Below are 20,381 nucleotides of genomic sequence, written 5' to 3'. Positions count from 1 at the left end.
GGTATAGAATTCTAGGTTTGAAGTTTCTTCAACATGTGCACACCATCTTCCTGCTTAACTTTGCTCCTGTGAAGTCAGTTTTCAGCCTCTTACTCCTTTGCAGATAGTTGGCTGCTTTAAAATTTTGTTCTTTTTGCTCTTGGTTTTCTGCAATTTTACTATAATGTCTCTGGGTGTGGAGATTTATATATATATATATATATATATATATGTATTTTTTTTCTTTTAGGATTCATTGAGCTTTTAGAATCTGTAAACTTGTCTTTTGTCAATTCCAAGAAGTGTTTAGCTGTTCTTAAATACTGTTTCTCACTCATCAATTTGTAGACCTCCAAATAAGTGTTTATTAGACAATTTTCACTGTATCGTCTAGATTTCTTTACTCTGCATTTTCTACCTTGTCTTGACAAGCTGCCTTCTGGTACTTTTGTTTTCTGACAAATTTTATAGTTCACTAGTCTCCTTTCAGCTGAATCTAGCCTGCTGCTAAATCCATAAATTGAATTATTTTTTTCAGTTCTATAGTTTTTATTGAGTTCTTTCTCAAGTCTTCTGTGTCTTTTTTTTTTTTTAAATAGTTTCTGGTTCTTTGATAAAATTTTCAAGCCTGGCTATTCTTTGAACTTAGTGAACATAATTGTTTTGTAATCTGAGTTTACTAAATCTAATTATCTGAAGTTTTTTGTAGTTTTGTTTCTGTTGTCTATTATTTCTGCTGTTTTTCACTTTTGGAGTCTTGTTTTCTTGTGTGTCTGGTTATCTTTATGTGCTGAACACGTATCTGAAAAAATATGTATGGGAATAGTATAAGCCTAAGTAAGATCTAAAAAAAAAAAATTTTTTAATGTTTATTTTCTTGAGACAGAGCATGAACAGGGGAGGGTCAGAGAGACAGGGAGACACAGAATCCTAAGCAGGCTCCAGGCTCTGAGCTGTCAGCACAGAGCCTGACGCAGGGCTCGAACTCACAGACTGTGAGATCATGACCCGAGCCGAAGTCGGACACTTAACCGACTGAGCCACCCAGGGGCCCCTTGCCTAAGATCTAATATCTTCCTCCAGAGAAGATTTTTATTTTTCTCTGTCGGTCACTGAAGACCTTACCGGTCAAGGACCACCATAATACAAGTTCAAGGTCTCAATTCCTCTTGACCACCAAAATGACAAAAATCTGGGCTGAAAACCTGGCAAGGACTTTTTGCTTACAGTTCATCCTTTAGGGTGAACTTGAGGATTCTAGATGCAAGTGGATGTGGATTTTTAGAGTGCCTACCTTGAAGGGCCCTAGACTTTGCCTTTTGCATCCCTAACCCTACAAACCCACCAAAACTACAGCTCAGTTTTAATACTGAAGCTGTTACTACAAAACTGGCAAATGCCCTGAAGCCAAATATGTGTCTTTATGTGCTACATTTATAAGGCACAAAAGTGGTTCTGGAAAGAGATGCAAGAGGTACGAAGCCTGGACCTAGAGTATTAGAGATTCAAGAGATTCTTGGGAGGTAGAATCTAACTCAGTGGTGATTTAACTGAGGGTATGAAGGAGCAGAAGCAATCAAGAATGACTCCCATTTTCTGGCTTGAGCAACTGGCACAAGTGGCAGTGGCAGAGAGATTTATAGGGGAAGATGATGAAGTTCTATTTTGAATGCATTGAATTTAAGATGCCTTTGAATCATCTAAGTAGTGTTGTCTGTGAAGCAGCTGGACATACAGGTTTACAGCAGGGCTTGGCTGGAGTTAGCCTGTTGATGATAATTGAAGCCAGGGAAAACATACCAAGTTTGAGGTAACAACCTAGATTTGAACCTGAGGAACATCAACATATATAAGGGATATGCAGAAGACGAAACTGAAGACAAATGGCTAGAGCAAGAGAAGAAAACAAGAATGTGAGGTCCTCGAAGCCATGAGAAAATAATGGTGAATAGTGTCAAGTGCTTCCTAGAGGGGCACATGGCTGGCTCAGTAGAACATGGGAATCATCTTCTCAGGGTCATGAATTCCTGACCCATGTTGAGAGTTTACTTAAGAAAAAATATGCTCCCTAGAGATCAAACAAGATAAGGAATGATCCACTGAGTTTAGTGACCTGAAGGTCATTTGTAAGCTTGCAAGGCAGTTCTGGTAGAGGGGCAGAAACCAGACTACAGTGGATTGAGGATAATTGGGCAGTGAAAAATGCAGAAAATGGACACATGCAACATGGATTATTAACCTCAAAATCAGTATGCTACTCAAAAGAGTGTATACTGTATGACTGCATTTGGATTAAATCCCTGAGCAGGCCAAACTAATTTCTGCTGACAGCAAGCAAGTCAGTGGTTGCCTGGGAGGTGTGGGGAAAGGGAACTGGATTGACTTCAGAGGGGCACAGGGCAACTTTTGGGGGTTACAGAAAGGTTCTTTAAATTTCATGGGGTGGTTCTTACACAGATGTATTCACTTGTCATTATTCATTGGCCTGCACACTTAAAATGGGTATATTTATTATATTATACTTCAATACAGCTTATTTCATATTTTAAATGAAGAGGTAGTAACTGAAAAGGCATTTGTGTAAGAGGTTGAGTATGTTTTTAGATGAAAGAGCCTGGAGCATATTTAAATGCTACTATATAATTCAGTGAGAGGAAGCAGTTGAAAATAAAGGAGCGAGGGTAAAAGAGACAGCAAAGTAAAGGAATGTGACAAAGCATGTAGCACATCATACACTAGAGCAGCAAATTAACACAGTGCAAAAACCTCAGTTCTTGGAACTCCCAAGATAGAAAGTTGAATAGCTTGTGGTCCAAAATCATTTCCTTCTATTTCTAAAACTGAGTTCAACTAATTCTTTTTGGTAAGACCATTAGTAAAAGGTACAGGTTTGAACATACATGGATAGAAATGGCCTGAGCAGGGGCACCTGGCTGGCTCAGTCAGAAGAACGTGCGGCTCTTGATCTCAGGGTTGTGAGTTTGAGTCCCATGTTGGACATGGAGAATACTTAAAAATAAAATCTTAAAAATCTATTTAAAAAAGATTTGCCTGAGTGAATCAAAGTAAAAAAAACCCTGTCTATAATCCAGAAGATAGGTGGCAATGGGGTTTAGAGAAGGGTTCATGACAAAAGAAGGAAAGTATAGTAAAATGATTAAAATAGTAAGATTTTCTTTTTGTCAAGTACTCCTTATTTACTGTGCAAGTATTTTATGTATTTATTACATACAACCACCTTGTTGGCATTCCCATTTTACAAAAGAGGGAACAAACTCAGGTCAACTAATCTGCCCAAGATAACACAGCTGGTGAATTACAAAAGTGGGTTAAAACCTAGGTCTCTATCACTTCAAACCCATAATAAATATCTTACCCTGGTTAGGCAATTCTGCCTCAAACTTTATTTTTTTTATAACTTTAATGTTTATTTATTTAGAGAGAACACAAGCAGGAGAGGGGCAGAGAAAGAGGGAGACACAGAATCCAAAGCAGACTCCAGGCTCTGAGCTGTCAGCAGAGAGCCTGACGTGGGGCTCGAACTCAATAGCTGTGATATCATGACCTGGGCCGAAGTCGGATGCTCAACTGAGCCACCCAGGCACCCCAAACTTTATTGTATATAGGATACCGTAACAACAAAGGAAATCAAAACATCAACATACCCTAGTCCTTTTGCTTTCTTTATTTTATAAAAGTAAGACATCTTCAGATAATGTACTCATACCTGGTGTGCCTGGGCGGCTCAGTAGTTGAGACTCTGACTTCAGCTCTGGTCATGATCTTGCGGTTTGTGGGTTTAAGCCCCGCACCGGACACTGGGCTAACAGCATGGAGCCTGCTGCAGATTCTCTCCCTCCCTCTCTCTCTCTCTGCCCCTCCCCCACTCATACTTTCTATCTCAAAAATGAACATTAAAATAATAATACACTCATGCTCATGAAATAAAATGGGAAACAAAGTGTGTTAAATTTTTCCAGTTTTTTGATCTGTTAATTGAATAAATGCTTGTTTGACCTCTTAATACTATTGTTTTTATGTTGATCTCTTAGAAGAGATGGTGTTTGGAATGCTTTATGAATAGTTCTGTTCAGATTGTACTCCTAGCGAGTAGTCCTGAGCTATGTATTCAGAATATGGAATAACGCTACGTGTAAGTCACCATGGATGGTGATTTGGAGCCTACAAAGATGCATGAGACTGGCCCTTACTCTTCAGGAGCTTGAGTCCAGGGAAAAAGAAGCTGTAAGACGTGCCTACAAGAAACCAACCTAGGCCACAAAGTGGTCACAGATAACCACTGGTAGTTCACAGAAAGAGTAATTTCTATTCAAGAACGTTAGAAGCAAAAAGACCATTTAGGAGACTAGTTTAGTAGTTCAGGCAAAAGACTGTTAGTGCTTGAACAAGAAGAGAGGCAATGAAGAGATGGGGGCGGCCGGGGGGGGGGGGGGGGGATGTCAGAGCCATTGCAGAAGCAAAAACTGCTGATTGACTAGATATGGAGACTAAGAAGAGTCGGGAATACTGAATGAAGCCCAAGTAGTTTACTCGGTCAGCCAAGTGTGTGGTTGGGAGCCCTTTACCCTGATAGAGAATTCAAGATGAGTAACAATTTGACAGATTAGAAGGCATAAGTCACTATGCTCATTCCATCTCCCTCTCCCTGGACTTCCTCTCTGCAGCCTGCAGTTGAGTGGTGGTCATATTCCTACACCTAAGGGTCAACTCAGCCTATGTTGCTAGCCTCTAGGAGCAGCACATCTTTATCTACCCCTTCATTAACTCTCCTCAGCAACCCTATTTAATTGAGTATGCCACCTGTTTCCTGTCAGGAACTTAAAACACATCATATTTTTGTGTTTTGTACTAAAGTATGCGTGTGTGTGCGCGTGTGCGGGCATGCATAAATATAACTGTATGCTTGTATAAGGACAGGAAATAGCTGGAAAGACACACACCAAACTGTTAGCAACATTTCTCACCAGTTAACAGGGATGGGAGAGGGGAGGGACAAGGGAAAAGAAAAGGAGGCTTTTATTTTATATTCTATACCATTTGAATTACTTAACACAATAGGTTTGTATACTTTAAAAATAAAAATAATAAAGTTTTAAAAAAATGAAGAGCATCAATCAGCCTAATGTAAGAAGTTCAGTAAATTCACTGAGTAAGAATAAAACCTAAGAAACAGTTGACAAAATTACAGAGAAAAACCCTACACTTAGAAACAAATTTAATGATAAATACATAGAAATGATTAAGTTCTTGTATGAAGGCAGCATCCAAGGAATCTCTCCATTCTCATGGCTCCCAGCCCTTCCCTCCAGGTTGCTGGGGCAACTTGAGACCCACCAAGCCAGCAGACTCCTCCACTGAGCGCTCACCCTTGCCATGAAATTCCTGATGAAGGGTCACATGTTCTCGAATGCTGCGTAGGAGGCAGAGATAGGTGGCAGCTTGGAAATGAAGCTCATGTTGGGCTCTGCACAACTTCTCACTGGTAACCTGGAGAAGCAGCAAGGTCACATACTTTATTAACAGCCCAGCTACAGATACAGAGCCAGAGAGATCTAATAAGCATTCTCTAGAATGGAAGTAAACTGCACAGAGGAAATATAAACATGCGTATGTGTATACTAATTACATATGTAGAGACACTCTAATTGTTGATTAGGGAACCTGACCTCTAATTAACTGAAGAGGAAGTTTACAAGGAGTTTCACAGAGGAGTTTCATTGAGTGTCCTCATATTTTAATAACTGAAAAAGTCATTTCAACACTCTTGTTTTACAAATGAGGAAACTAAAGCCCAGAGGGGCTCAATAGTTGGTTACTGGCAGAGATAGGAAACTATAATCATTAATGTCGCCTAAGGTGTATAGAACTTTCTCCCCTTCAAACAAATGAGTCTGATTTTTATATTTCTGACTTTGGTCAAGGTGGTATATGATTATCATTTCAATGAAAAGTAAAACCATTTTGTCTGAAAAATAATAGCTTTGTCCTCAACGTAACAAAATGAAGCCTTTATATATAAAATTAATATGCATCTATTCATTATAATTTACTTATCCATCTGAAAAACCCATATTCTGATAACTGTTAAGTAGCTAGAAATGATATCCATTCACAAGTCGCCAATAATTCCAAACTTGTTTTTTCTTCATCACAATTAATTCCCAGATTTAGTACACTGTCCTTTATTTGACTAACTTTGCGTTCTGAAGTTGTGAGAAAAGGAAGAAAAGGTGAGACAGAGATGTGTACATAGCTTAAAATACTTAAGGAGCCCCGTGTTTCTCTAAATGTATATTAACCTCTGTGTACCAATGCCTATGTCAACCCCTTTGACCTTTCTTTACTTGAATATGTAGAGTTGGAATCTGAAAACTAGAAAGTGTGGTTTAAGATCTGCACATCACACATACAAAAAAAGATCTGCAGATCACATATGTGAAAATAACACTCATAAGCTGCTCAAAAAAAGAACTATCTGCTTTAATCAGTTAACTTTTTATAAGTAAAAATTTGTGAATGACTAACACCAATGTCAAACTTTTAAAAAAGGTTAACATCCATTTCTATAATAAACACCAAAACTGATAGATTGGAAACAAGAATTCTGTTAGTGTAGGCCATGATTCAGCTAAGCCTGAATCATGAGTCAGGACAGAAGGGTCAGCAATATATAAACAGTATATGAATCACAAGAGACCAAATGAAATCAAATGAAAAAAAAAATTTTTTTTTCTCTAAGGGGAAGGCAGAGGTTCCTCCCTAACTGAACCCCTTCAGTTAAGAAAATGGGCATAGATGGTTATTGAGCTAGCTCTGAGCCAGCAGGAAACAAACCATTCCTCATATCCTTGCTGTGTTTCTGAAACTTGTAACATGAATTTACACAAAATTTGAGAGCCTCTCTTAAGAGCAATAATGCCCCCATAAGGTGGTACAGCTATAATCATGTCATCTTAAAAATCTTAGAATGACCTTCCATTACATTTACAATGAAGTTTAATAAGTTCCTGCCTACCACAACTTCTACTTCACCTACCACACCTTAAGCTTCAACCAGTCTCAAATGTCTGTTCTCACCTCTGGGCTTTTCAGTTGTGCAGCTTCTCGACCTGGACCTCATCTTCCCCAACCCCCATTTGCTTGCAAACTCCAATTCACACATCAGGTCCCTGCTTAGTTTCCTCCTGAAATCCTGCTTAATTTCCTCCTGAAATCCTTCTTTATACAAGGACCTCCTGTTTATGCTCTTAGCACTTTCTTATTCCAAGTGCTTTGTTGTAGGGTTCTTCGTAAACTTCTTAAAAGACAGGACCTGTGTGCATCTGATTCATCATTTTAGCCAAGTTCCTAGAAGTCCCTAACACTGTGGCCTTTGAAAAGTTTTTGAATTTTAGCCCCACGTTGGGTATAGAGCTTACTTGATAAAATTATATATATATATCAATATATATATATATATTGATATATATATATATATCTTGATAAAAAGATAAAAATGTTTGAATTTTAGTTCTAACAATGCATTCTAACTTCCATAGCTTAAAGATTCAACAGGATCCTGGTTCTCCTTTTTCCCACATTGCTCAAAAGACAGTTTCCTACCCTAAAGCCCAAGATGACTCTCCAACGTACCATTTTGGAGATAGCTTGCAACTTCCTTCAAAGCCCAATCCGTAACTCTAAAGACAGCTATTAAATGGAAGACCGATTATTTGGGAACCTAGCTTCTAGTTCTATACAAGTCCTTGCACGGGGTCCCTGAGCCTCAGTTGACCCATTTGAAAAATAAAACATCTTCCACCCGATCTTGCCTAACGGGAATATGGAGTGTGGAGTTCACAAAGGAATTTCCCAAGGATGGCTTCCCATATGTTCATATTTATCTGCTACAGAAGGAAAAAATATATCTGGTCAGATATCACATTAATGTTGTGATAGCGCAATGTCATTACAGATCTCTAGTTCAGCTCCACAGGCACCATTTCCTTTAAATGGGGAATGAAATACAACATAAGTGAAACACGGTTCCCGCCAAATTCTTAATATTCCTCATCTTATTACAGTTATTTTCCGCCTCAAAAAATGGTTTTTAGAATAACTACCATGGGAAGGATGAGGAGAGTGGTTGATAGATGCTGCAGCTAGTGACCCTACACTCTCCATCAAGTGCATCTCTCCTTTACCAACCCCCGCCCCATCCCCTCCACTTCCCATGGCTCTGACTTTGTCCTCTGCACCTGCAAAAGACCAGCCAATGAAATCCCCGCTCCTTGGTTAGTCCCCGGGCTTAGGCCATAGACCAAGGACTAGGGCCTGGGTAAGCTTGGCCAGAACCAGGGCTGGGTGGGAGGGCCGGTTTCAGAAACGCAGGGGCTGAGGCCAGACGCTCCCTACCCCCCAGCTAGATCTCCCCCCCCTTCCCCCTTCCTTCCTCAGGGAACGGCCGCTGGAGCACCCGGACACGGGCTTCCGTACCCGATGCGCACGGAAAGCCTTCACGAGGTACCTATAGGCTGCAGTGTCGCGATAGGGTCGGCCAGTGGCCGCGTTCATGTAGCGCAACTCCCGTAGAAGGCCTCGTAAAGTGCGTGCCGGCGACCCTAAGGCCGCCATTTTCATGTCCTCGGAGCGTGGTGCCCAATGGCGCCCTACGCCCCTCTAACTCCCTCACCCCCGCCCAGCTGCTTAATGGTACGGTCGGACCCACACTGCCGGGTCCCCCCTTCGATCGCCGAGTAGTGGAATGTCTCGCTTCCCTTCTCCGCACAGCTTTACTAATCAAACGCCGAGAGGCCCCCTCAGGAGTTAAGACAGAAGCAAACGAAAGCCGAGTGTAACTGACTCGCAGGTCCTTAAGAAACACCGAGAAAGGCCGGGCTAGGGGAAAGGAGGGTCTTTGGTGACTGCGTCATTTAAGACGTCATTAACTGACCGCGGAGTCTCGAGAATAAGTGGGCCTGGTGGGAATGGATGTTGATTTGAAATACAACATGAAAGATACCCAGAGGGGATATCAGAATTCCAGCACTGACTTCCAGCCACTGTGGTGGCTCAGAAGAAGGAAATGGGATATGCTTATTCTCTCAAGCAGTAGCCCAACACTTAGGAAAACGACACGTATACTTCCCATTTTTAAAAGGTAAAATTAAGTTAGCATATTTCGGTAGAGTTCTTTAAGAATAGCAAAAATTCTTTTCAAGACAAAAGTCTCACCACCCCAGATGGGACTCGAACCCACAATCCCTGGCTTAGGAGGCCAATGCCTTATCCATTAGGCCACTGGGGCTTCTGTGAGCGAGGCGCTGCAGCAACGTATTCAATTTTTTTTCCTCTTTGGTACGTCATCGTCACTTAGGTCTCCTTTTAACCTATCCTGAGAAACCACACCTAGTACCACTATGAGTTGTGAGGCATGCTGGGAGTTGTAGTTCAGAGAACAAGAGTCCGCGTTCCAGCTCCAAAGGCTTTACCCTCGAATCAGCACCGATGCGCCGGACGGAGGACGGGCGCGCGCACGGTTTTGCGTACGCGTTTGCCCGCCCGGTAACCCCGCGCCTGCGCAAAAGCGGGCATACGATGTCGCGGAGCCGAGCGCTCGGGGCACATTGGCCGAATCTCGGAGACTCGCCCTCTGAGTTGCTGCTGGGTCGGATTTTTACCGGAAACAGCCGGCCCCTTCCGGTGGTGCGGCTTTCCCACTTAGCTTGGCTCCAACACGCCGTTAGGTGGCGTCCGCAGCGGTCACTTTCTGTTTCCGGTTGTAGGGGTGAGGCCGTTTCCGCAGAGGCATTGGCGAGTTGTGAATGTGTAGCTTACCTTCTGAATTGCCCCGTCAGAGATAAATGTAGGACAGCGGGAATTTATTATTTAATTCGCTAGGAATTAGTTAATTAGAAATAATTAGTAGTTCTTTTTCTGATTCTGTTTCTAATTGTATAACTTGGGTTTCTTGAGTTATCAGCGACCTTAATTCCTCTTAAATTCCTCTTAATTCCTTAAAATTAAGATTTTAATTCCTTAAAATGTCGCAGTGGCTCTCCATTGCCCCGGAGACTTGCCTGTATCGTAACTGTCATCTCTCACTAGTCGTTTCCTCACACTCTTTCTGCGCCAGGTATCTCAACTTCTCTGTCTTCCTCGCCTCCCTTTGTCTTATTTTCTCCGCCTGAAGTTTAGCCATTTGTATTAATATTTACCTTTCGGGCTTCCAGTTTCCTTGAGAAGTCTAGGTCAGACACTGCTTTCGGCCTTTGTGGTCAGTATGGTAAAGCGAAAATGATTTATTTCACCTCTGCATTCCTCTAGATTCTCTAGATGACATGTTAATCTTTCCTTTTACGTGTGGATTACCTGTGTCTCCGTTTCATTATCTTTCCCGTGAATCAGTATGCAACCGCGCAGACTCCAACTTCCCACTCTTAATAGGTCCCTCCTCCTAGGTCCCTGTCTGGAGAACAGTGGCCAACTTTAAGGTAACTTTAAGGTTCATACTCTGGCTGGAATCCTGACACCTCCAGAATCGACCTTAGAGGAAACCAGACTAGAATGACTTCATATGAGTGAATTAATTTCTCCCTGTGGCATTCATAAAATATTTATCAACCTATAATTCACAAGTATCTGATTTTAAAAGGCACATCTGATGGGGGATGGGAGAAAGGGGAGGGTGGGTTATGGGTATTGAAGAGGGCATTTTTTGGGATGAGCACTGGGTGTTGTATGGAAACCAATTTGACAATAAATTTCATTTAAATAAATAAATAAATAAATATAAAAGGCACATCTCATCTGCAGTAGGGGCTGGGGAGAATGCTATCAGTTATTCTTCTCTGAACATTGTTAAAGAGAAAAACCACAGGCCAAAAATGGTGTCGTTTAGTTAAGTCCGCAAGTCAGTAAACCAAGAATTAACAGCTACCCCCCCCCCCAAATGGAACCTATAGCCAGTCAATGCAGAAATTTCCTGGTCAGCATTGAGACATTTACTGATAGACCCCATCCGTTCCCCTTAGGAGGGCAACCTTGCCTAAAACAATGGATTCTTAGCTAATAATTTCCTTTTTTCAACTCTACCTTTAAAAACCTTTCCTTTTCTGTAGCCCTTTGGAACTCCCCTATACTTGCTAGAGGGGATGCTGCCTGATTCCTAAGTTGATTAGATCTTTCAAATTTACTCGGCTGAATTTTTGTTATTTACCAATATAAATTTGTTTAACCAGCTTTCTAAAATGTAGCGAATTTAAACCAGCTCTGAGGAATTGGGAGAATGTTTTGGAAGTAGGTCTTCAATAACTTGATATGTTGTGATACGGGCAATAACTAATTGTGAATTCCTTTTTACTGCATGGCCAGGAGACTCTTCTTCTCCAGGCCATTCTTACACTAGGAAAGGGTGAATACTCATGAAATGTTTATGTATATGTATATGTAGCCATTAGTCTCCAAAGATGGCCCTCCAGCAGTCTTCTCTTCTCTTTTTATACATATGTTGCTCCCTACATCAAGAGGTGAAGCTTATTTCCTGTCCCATGTACCCTTCGCTCTCTTGAATCTGAGCTGGCTTTGTGACTACCTTGGACCAATAGAATGTAGCAGAAGTGACATTCTGGAACTTCTGTAGAACACCAGGTCTTAAAACCGGCAACTTTCACTTCCTGCTTCTTGTCTAGCTACCATGCTATGAAAACCCCATGGCACAAGGAGGGGTATTGGGGTAGACCCAGGTGAGCTCTGCTATCGGTCTGATAGCACTGATTGCCGACTATGTGAATAAACCATCTCGAATGTCCAGATGTCCACAGTTTCTGCCAGTGTCAGCTGAAGCAGAGATTTGCCCTGCTAAACCCAGTCAACCCGAAGAATCATTGAAGATGATAAGATGGCTGTTGTGTGGGAATAATTCCACCAAGTTTTGGGATTACTGTGCAGCAACAAAACACCGAATCAGTCTGGAAAAGTTTGTAGAGCCGATTTAGCCAAATTTCTCAGTTTTGCAGCTTTAGAAAATCTTTCTATTCCTAGTTACAGGGCTACAACCCCGAAACCCTACAGCAGAGACCAGGCAGGTAACACAAGAATAAATCAGGCCGGGTGGGCGGCTACTTCCTGCAAAGGAGCTGGACACTTTCAGCTCGGTCTCATTGGTGTGAAGTCGGCACGTGGACCCAGTGTTGCCAGAGCTTCTGATTTTTCAATAGTTGTAAATCCAGCATTTTTATGCAGTGCCCTGACTCTTCAACGTTAGCAATCAAGTTAAAAACAATAAATTACCAAACAGAACACTTCCGTTGGCCTTACACAGCTTAGGGTTGCGAATGTATGAACTGCGTCCCGGAGGACTTCGCGGGCAATGTCCCATTTGACCTTCGCCACAATCCTATGAGGTAGTACTGATTTTTCCCACTTAGAAATGTGGGAATAATCTCAGAATAGCTCCATGGGTTAGTCAACATTATTAACTGGTCTGTGGAAAACCGGTATTCGGCCTCGGGCAATCTGACTCCAAAGCATATTAAATCATTTTTAAAGTTACAGCAGAAAAAGGATTTTTATTAAAAAGATGCTGGGTGGGGCGCCTGGGTGGCTCAGTCGGTCGAGTGACCGACTTCGGCTCAGGTCATGATCTCACGGTTTGCGAGTTTGAGCCCTGCGTCGGGCTCTGTGCTGAGAGCTCAGAGCCCGGAACCTGCTTCTGATTTTGTGTTTCCCTCTCTCTCTCTCTCTGCCGCTCCCCCTCTCATGCTCTGTCTCTCTCTGTCTCAGCAATAAATAAACAAACAAAAAAAAAAAAGATGCTGGATAATTTTCAGAATTTCCTACTAAGGCCAGAGACCAGGCTCAGAAACCTCACCCACTATCCTGCCCCAGATCTGATCCAGTGAAAACACCAGCAGGCATAATTGCCACAGCTTCACAATGCAGACACAATGACCATGGACAGGGACTGGGCGCCAGCACCAAAGCCGCTGCTCCGGGACACTGGTTTTGGCTGGTTTCTCTGCTCTCACTTGTGCCGGAATGGATGAAGTATTTTCCTAAGAGTCCCATTCTGGGGTGAGTACTTCTGATGAGCATGGCCTGGGTCATGTCCCGCTGTTTTGGTCAAGGGTGGCTGGGAAAAGCGAGTATTTTATCATTCTTTGAATTTTTAGTGAGCATCTGCCATGAGTCAGTCACTCTTCCAAATGCTGAGGAAGCAAAAGCAAGCGGAGTAGGTAAAGCTTTGATACTCAGTGAAGTTTCCGTTCTAGAAAGGGGAAGACAGACAATAATCCGGTAAAGCAAAACTTACCAAATGGTGATGAGTGCTATGGAGAAAAGTAAAACTGGGGCAGAGGATTGGGACCTGCTGCTTTATAATGTGTTCAGGGATGTCTTGACTGACTTGGTGACATTTGAGCAGAAACACAAATGGTGTAAGCATAGTCAGCTTGTGTGTGTGCATGTGTTGGGGTGGGACAGTGCCCATACTTTTTTTAAAGTCGGCTCCATGCTAAGCATGGAGCCCAACATGGGGCTTGAACTCATGACCCCAAGATGGGGACCTGAGGTGAAATCAAGAGTCAGCCACTTAACCAACTGGGCCGCACAGGCACCCTAGTGCCCATGCTTTTAAGTAGAGACCCAACCTCCATTCCCCAACCATTGTGAGGATACCATTCTGGTCCTTCAAGCTCTGTGAAGGAGGAAGGGATTCTAGGATGTTTTCTGTGGCCAGTGAAACTGTGGGAACAGACCCAGAGCGTTCAGTCTTAACTTTGCAACTGTAGCTGGGTAGCCAAGCCAGTCAGCCACACAGGAATCCGGGGAAATTATTGGTGGGAAAGAGCCAGGACCAATGAAAGAGGGTATATCTGAGAGAATATATATGTGTAGCTGCTGGCTTCCATCAGTTGTGATACTTTAGATGTGTGTCCCAAGCACTGATTTCTAATTTTTTAATGATATTACTTTATTATTTATTCATTCATTCATTCATTTATGTAAGTAAGTAAACCCTATACCCAACATGGGGCTTGAACTCACGACTGTGAGATCAAGAGTCGCATGCTCTACTGACTGAGCCAGCCAGGCAACCCCTCTAAACTTTTTTGATGGTGTATCCATAGTGGTAAAAATCTTGTGCCTCCCCCGTAAGTCTTTGTATTTACTTTTAAACCATACACATGCACTACTGCATGAATGTAGCACGTACATTAAAACTATGCACAAAACAGAATTAAAAGGATGCTTTTAAAAAATGAAATATACAATATTTGGAAAATATTTTTATTTTATTTATTAACAGTAAAAAAAGTCCTAACTTCTCTCAGTAAAGAAAGATTATTGTTTCCTTTATTGAAAACAATGCAATTCAATACGTTTCAATATTTTGAAAATGTTGGTTTAACACATTATTTGGGGCCACAGAATCACATAGTGATAAATATTTCTCAAGATCGATTCTTAAATTTCTCTCTTCATAGCATGAATTTCTTTTAAAGAGGCAGCCAGGGCCTCGTTCATCACTATAAAAACTTACTTTTAACTCAACGAGACCCATTAGGCATGTTCGTTTCTTTCACAATATCAGCTAGGTAGGCGCTGTGACCATCAGGGGTCAGTCACCAAGAGAGAACCCACTGCAGGCTGTTCAAGCAAACAGGAACTGAGTGCAGGGCACTGGGATGCTTGCGGCACTATGGGAAGGACTGCCGGAGTTTGGGGAAGTTGCCACTAATGTTCAGCAGTTCTAAGCAGTCACTAGAAGGTCGCTGCCGTCACCCAGGTCAGAAGAATGCAGGGCGCCCCCTTTGCTCATCAGAGCCGAGCCGAGTACTGACGTGCCAGCTGACAGGTCACCTAGAGGCTGGGGCGGAGCTTCGGGTCTCCCGGGACCTACCCACTTTGCAAGGTGCTGCCAGAGAAAAAAAATAACACCACTTTCTCCTCCCACCTACAAAAATCTCACATGAATACCCTGGCAGAAAGAAATGACATCCAGAACCTGGAAGGCAAAGGAGTTTGGGAGATGTAGTTCCCATAAGTCCAGTCCCTGTGACACAGAGAGAGCATGACACAGAGGGATATGGGAATGAGTGCGGGCTGTCAAAAAACAGACTGCAGACCTCACGGGCAGCACACTCCTGATAGCCTCCTGTCGTCACAGAAAAGGAGAGCAATTGAGAAACACTTCTGTAAACGAAAAATAGCCATTTTTAAGTTTGGCCACTCTGGTAGATACTTTGCAGCAAGCAAATCACTTGGTCTCTTTGTGGTGTACGGGATTTTCATGACTACTTTGCATTATGTAGTAGTTTCTTCCATGTAAAGGTATCACTTTTCATCAACTTAACCTAACTGATGACATCCTGTAGCATATCAGCTCAGTACGTTATAATACTCAGGAGCAAATGTGGCTGTTAACAGGTGAGCTGACCCGTAGATGCAGGCAGAGAGAGCCTCGATGTATCCCTCTCAACCCCTGCTGCTTGCGGACCTCCTGGCCGAAGGCTTCCTTTCCCAGCATGAGATCGGCGGCAGTTCACGCAGCTCTTCCAAGAGAAAAACAGGACAATTGGCGGTTTTTCTTTGGTTTGGAAAAAAAAAAAAAAGTCCAGTCTGTAAAACATTAAAACCCCAGACTTTACCCAATAAGACTCCTCACTGACAAGGTGAGACTGCCGTCGGCTGGAAAATGAGCCGCGAGGGCTGGAGGACCTGGCCAACCTCTCCATCCCCCGATTGGCTGGTCACCTCTTCAAAGGCAACCTGTTCCTGGAACAAGCCAGACTTGTATAAAAAGAAAGTAACTTTGTTTTCTCGTGAATGCCCGGACAAACCTGAGGTCATGGTTTGGTCTCCCGTGAGCCTGGATGAAATTTACAGCTTTTCCAGTCTCTGCAAAGTAACAAACAGGCCAAAGAGTTGTCATCATCATCATTTCAGAAATAGTCTCTTGTTCTGGCTATCAACAGGTCTCATCGAGTGATCGATCAAAACTTCAAATGTCAGTTAATTTTAAAACTTTTTCCCTTCCCCGGCCCGGAAATCTGAGGGAGAACGGGGGTCACGGTCAGCGTCATTTTGATTTCTCACACAGGACCTCTTCCCACTCGTGGCTGTTCCGGGCCTGCTCTCGTGTGGCCGCAGGGGAAGGAGAAGGGGTAAGTCTCACGTGAGTGGCTGAGTTGTAAGCTGGCGCCGGTGTCCCCTGGGAGTAGGAGAAGCCATGGCTGCTTGTCCCACAGGCGCTTCCTCACAGGTTCTCGAGTCTCCGTCCATCACTGGGGATCTCGCACCTGTCGTCCCCCTGTGGGCCATGCCGTCTCTAGTTCCTTAGGGTGCCTGCCCCAGCCCCTCGGTCTCCAGCAGCCTCCCTGCCACTGATGTCATCTCCTCCCTCCAGGTGTTCCCTTTGGCTGGACTCCTTCTTGAAATGGCCAAACCTGCCTCCCTCTCTCAAGAAGCACAGCAAGCCTTCGGGAACCCAGGAACTTGGGGCGTGCAAGCCATTTGGAGCACAGTCTTCTCTCCTCTTCTGTCTTCTCAAGGACCTAGCCACCGACAGTTTGTCTTCAGACTTTAGGAAGAAGTCAGACACCAGTCCCTTTGTCCCTGAAACTCCGCAAGCTGTACCAAACTCCCCAGGTGGTCCTCTTGAAGTGCCCCCTCATTTGGCATGAAGCAAAGAGGGAGCACCCCCCACCCTCCCCTGCTTGGGGAGAAGGGGAAACGTCCAGCATACAGACAGCTACTTCCAAAGAAATCCTCTCACATTCTCTTCCATAGCCTGAGGTGGGTGCCGAGCTAATCCTTCCCAGTATTGAGCTAGTGCTTCCCGGGGTCCATTTCACAACCTCTTAGGGTGGGTGCATAGGTGATCTGGCTCCTCCTCCCTTTAGAATGTGGACAGATTGGCGCCTATGGTTTTGTTCTCAGCCTTTGGGTTTTCTGGTGAAACTGACACAGAAAGAGTCCCGTTTTAGTAAATGAAGTCACCACTGTCAACCCCTCCTCCTTATGGAACTCCTGTTCTTACATCAGGACACCTGATGCGCTGTAGGTGATCTGCAAGAGTCTGACTTATGAAATGGACTGTGAATGTACAGTTCATATAGAATTAAGTACTAAGTAGCCTATATATTATAATTTCATATTCAATATTAATGTTTGCATACTATATATTTACATAGAGAGATAATTAGCTTATGTGAATGTACAGTTCATATAGAATTAAATACTAAGTAGCATATATATTATAATTTCATATTCAATACTAATGTTTGCATATTATATATTTACATAGAGAGATAATGAGCTTACACAAAATACATACAGGACTTTTGTTTTTGACATTATGAAAGATTAGACGTGCAGAGAAATCTCTCAATATAAAACGCCTTAAGCACTGAGTGAAATTTGAACAAACACATAAAAACACTTTTTCAGAGCATGACAGAGCTGACAGCCAAGGGAGCCAGAGTAGCCAGAGGTGAGGAAGGAGGAGGAATAGGAAAATGAGCACTGATTTGCCCTGAAGATATCTATCTGTTGATCCCTGGTGGCCTACAGTCGGGATTTCAATTTACTGTAGACAGTCAGAAGGGAAAAAAAGCCTCAGACTAGCATGGTGGGAGTCAGATCAAAAAGTCTTACAGAATGATGGAACCCCTAACATTGGCCTCATTGGTGGGAATGAAAAAAATATCCCTGACTTCACCAAGAAGAGACTTTTCTGCGTGTGTGTGTGTGTGTGTGTGTGTTTAAGATTTTATTGTTTAAATAATCTCTACATCCAATGTGGGACTCAAACTCACAACCCTAAGTCAGAGAGTAGCATGCTCTACTGACTGAGCCAGCCAGGAGCCCTGAGACCCTTCTGTTTTAATCTCAGCTCAGGGTAGGGTAGCAGGGTGGAGAGCCTTCTTCTAAAGTTCCTAACTACTAGCAATAACCATTCACATGCATTTGTGGCTGAAATTCATCCTATCTCTGAGGCCCTGAAACCCTAAGCTAACATTTAGTTTGAAGTGGTCCTGGCTTGGTAATGTTCCTAGGAGCTGGGAAGAAGCAAACTCAAATGCCCTTTAGAGGAACATACTTTATAAAAATCTAGGCCTCGAAGAATGCCCATAGCTGAAGTTATAAAGTGCAGGGATATATACTAAAAAATCACCAAATATACAGAAATAAGCCACTGTGAGCAAGTTTGCAGAAAATAATGACCCATGTGACTGGACCCACAGTGGGTCAAAATCTGACTCTGGTACCTGGGACTTTGCTCTGGGAAATGCTCCTAAGGCTCCCAACCCACTTCTTAAAAGCACATGCTAGGGTCCTTGGCCTCTCCCCTTGGTATATACATCACCAGCTAAAAAAGCTGTTTATAAGCCCAGGACAAAACAAGCTCCCAAGTGAAAATCATCAGATATTTGAGGAGTAGAGTCACAACAAAAGAGACGATAACTGGGACGAATCGTGCTAGACAAGCCAGAATGGAACAAGACAAAACAAGAACTTAAAAGAAGCACGGGAAAGATCCTTACTAAGATAGGAGAACAATAATAACAAACAAGCAGCTATAAGAACCAAATGGAAATAGTGGGTATGAAATACGTGATAGGTGAATAAAGCCAAAAGATTGGATAAAAACAAGAATGACTACATAGCTGGAAAATGAATAATGATCCAGATCAGCTCAAGGAATTTTCTCAGAAGGTACTGGAAGGAGATGGAAAATATGAGAGAACATTAGAGAGATGATGATGATGATGATGATGATGGTGATATGATGTAAATATATGTATGATATGTGTCCCAGGAAGAGAGGAAATAGATTTAGGAAAGGGAATATTTACAGAAATCCTAAGAACTTCTTAAAAAAAATTTTAAAGTCTATTTATTTTGAGAGAGAGAGAGAGCACAGATCACAAGTGGGGGAGGAACAGAGACAGTGGGGGAGAGAGAGAGAATCCCAAGCAGGCTCCACACTGTCAGCACAGAGCCCGATGTAGGGCTCAAACTCAAACCATGAGATCACGACCTGAGCTGAAATCAAGAGTCGGTCACTCAACCGACTGAGCCACCCAGGCGCCCCAGAACTTTCAAAAATTAAACATAAAAAAGATTCCAATACAACAATCTCATGGTGCACCACACAGGGTAAATATGGAAAAACTAAAACTTTGACACGTTCTAGTGAAATTTAAGACCATTAAAGACAAAAATGAAATTCTAAAAGCTAGAGAGAAGGAGCAGCTAGTCCACAAAAAAGTAAGAATTAGATTGACATCGATGTTTCTAACAAACACTGGAGACAAAACGCAATCAAGTTATGTTTTCTAAGTGATGAAGGAAAATAACCTGGAATATTATATCCAGCTAAACTCTTATTGAAATGTGAGAATGCAAAGATAATATGTTCAGACACGCAAGGCCTCAGAGAGTTTACAGCACACGGCCTCTTTGGGAACTCGCCTCAAAAAAGTACTTTTATACTTAATGTACTAAGCTACATACTATTAATTATACTAATATACTAACCACTTAATAAGCACATGAAAAGATACTCAACACCGTGAGTCATTAGGGAGATGCAAATCAAAAGAATGAGGTACCACTTCATACCTACCAGGATGGCTATCATCAAACAAACGGAAAATATCAAGTGCTGGCAAGGATGCAGACAAATTTAAGCTCTCACATATTGCTAGTAGGGTGCAAAATGTTTCAGCTACTATGGGAAACAGTTTTGTGGTTCCTCAAAAAGTTACGCAGAGTTACCATATGGCCTCTTAGGTACACACCTGAGAGAAGTGAAAACATCCATCCACACAAAAACCTGTCCAGTGGTCCCCCTTATCCGCAATTTCAGTCACCCACGGTCAACCATGGGCTGGAAGCAGATGATCTGCCTTCGGACACAGAGTCAGAAGGTGAGGGGTAGTCGAACACTATGCTACACTGCCTACGTCATTCACCTCACTTCATCTCATCATGCAGGCATTTGGTCATCTCCCATCACCACAAGAAGGGTGAGGGCTGGGCAATAAGATATTTTGAGAGAGAGCATCTTCACATAACTTTTATTACAGTATATTGTTATAATTGTTCTATTTTTAGTTATTATTGACAATCTCTTACTGTGCCTAATTTACAAATTAAACGTTATCATCGGTACGTATGCATAGGAAAACACATAGGATCTAGAGGGTTCAGTAGTGTCCACGGTTTCAGGCATCCCCTGGGGGTCTCGGAATGTGTGCCACTTGGATCAGGGGTGGGGTGGGGGAGTATGGTACCTAAATGTTCATAGCAGCATTATTCGCAATATCCAAAATGTACAAACAGCCTACGTGTCTATCAACTGATAAATGGATAAATTAAAAATGTGATATATT

The 20,381-nt window shown here is 42.6% G+C and overlaps 1 protein-coding gene, 1 long non-coding RNA gene and 1 other non-coding gene across 3 annotated transcripts; 1 reads left to right on the top strand and 2 right to left on the bottom strand.

Annotated features, from left to right (window-relative positions):
* Positions 1 to 5,198: 5,198 nt before the first annotated feature.
* Positions 5,199 to 8,691, bottom strand: FMC1 (formation of mitochondrial complex V assembly factor 1 homolog). Its single transcript, XM_049641957.1, has 2 exons — positions 8,476 to 8,691; positions 5,199 to 5,487 (listed from the first exon to the last, which is right to left on the bottom strand). Exons 1-2 carry the CDS (start codon positions 8,617 to 8,619, stop codon positions 5,284 to 5,286), a joined length of 348 nt encoding a protein of 115 aa, XP_049497914.1. The 5' UTR covers positions 8,620 to 8,691; the 3' UTR covers positions 5,199 to 5,283.
* A 354-nt stretch (positions 8,692 to 9,045) lies between these two features.
* LOC125930198 (uncharacterized) lies at positions 9,046 to 16,989 on the top strand. Its single transcript, XR_007460108.1, has 3 exons — positions 9,046 to 9,139; positions 16,082 to 16,145; positions 16,388 to 16,989. It is a non-coding gene; the product is annotated as an uncharacterized LOC125930198 (long non-coding RNA).
* On the bottom strand, positions 9,214 to 9,286 carry TRNAR-CCU (transfer RNA arginine (anticodon CCU)). Its single transcript has one exon. It is a non-coding gene; the product is annotated as a tRNA-Arg (tRNA).
* Positions 16,990 to 20,381: the final 3,392 nt, after the last annotated feature.

This window comes from Panthera uncia, chromosome A2, assembly GCF_023721935.1.
Source record: "Panthera uncia isolate 11264 chromosome A2, Puncia_PCG_1.0, whole genome shotgun sequence".
Classification (NCBI taxonomy): domain Eukaryota; kingdom Metazoa; phylum Chordata; class Mammalia; order Carnivora; family Felidae; genus Panthera; species Panthera uncia.
Note: the sequence above shows the minus strand (reverse complement) of the source record. Positions and strands in the feature narration are given on the sequence as shown.

Bases quoted from the DNA above. Each gene is read 5' to 3' on its own strand.
- FMC1 (XM_049641957.1), bottom strand. From the start codon at position 8,619: ATGAAAATGGCGGCCTTAGGGTCGCCGGCACGCACTTTACGAGGCCTT. The intron at 5,488-8,475 runs GTACGGAAGCCC...CTGCTTCTCCAG, and splicing joins AGGCTTTCCGTGCGCATCGG to GTTACCAGTGAGAAGTTGTG.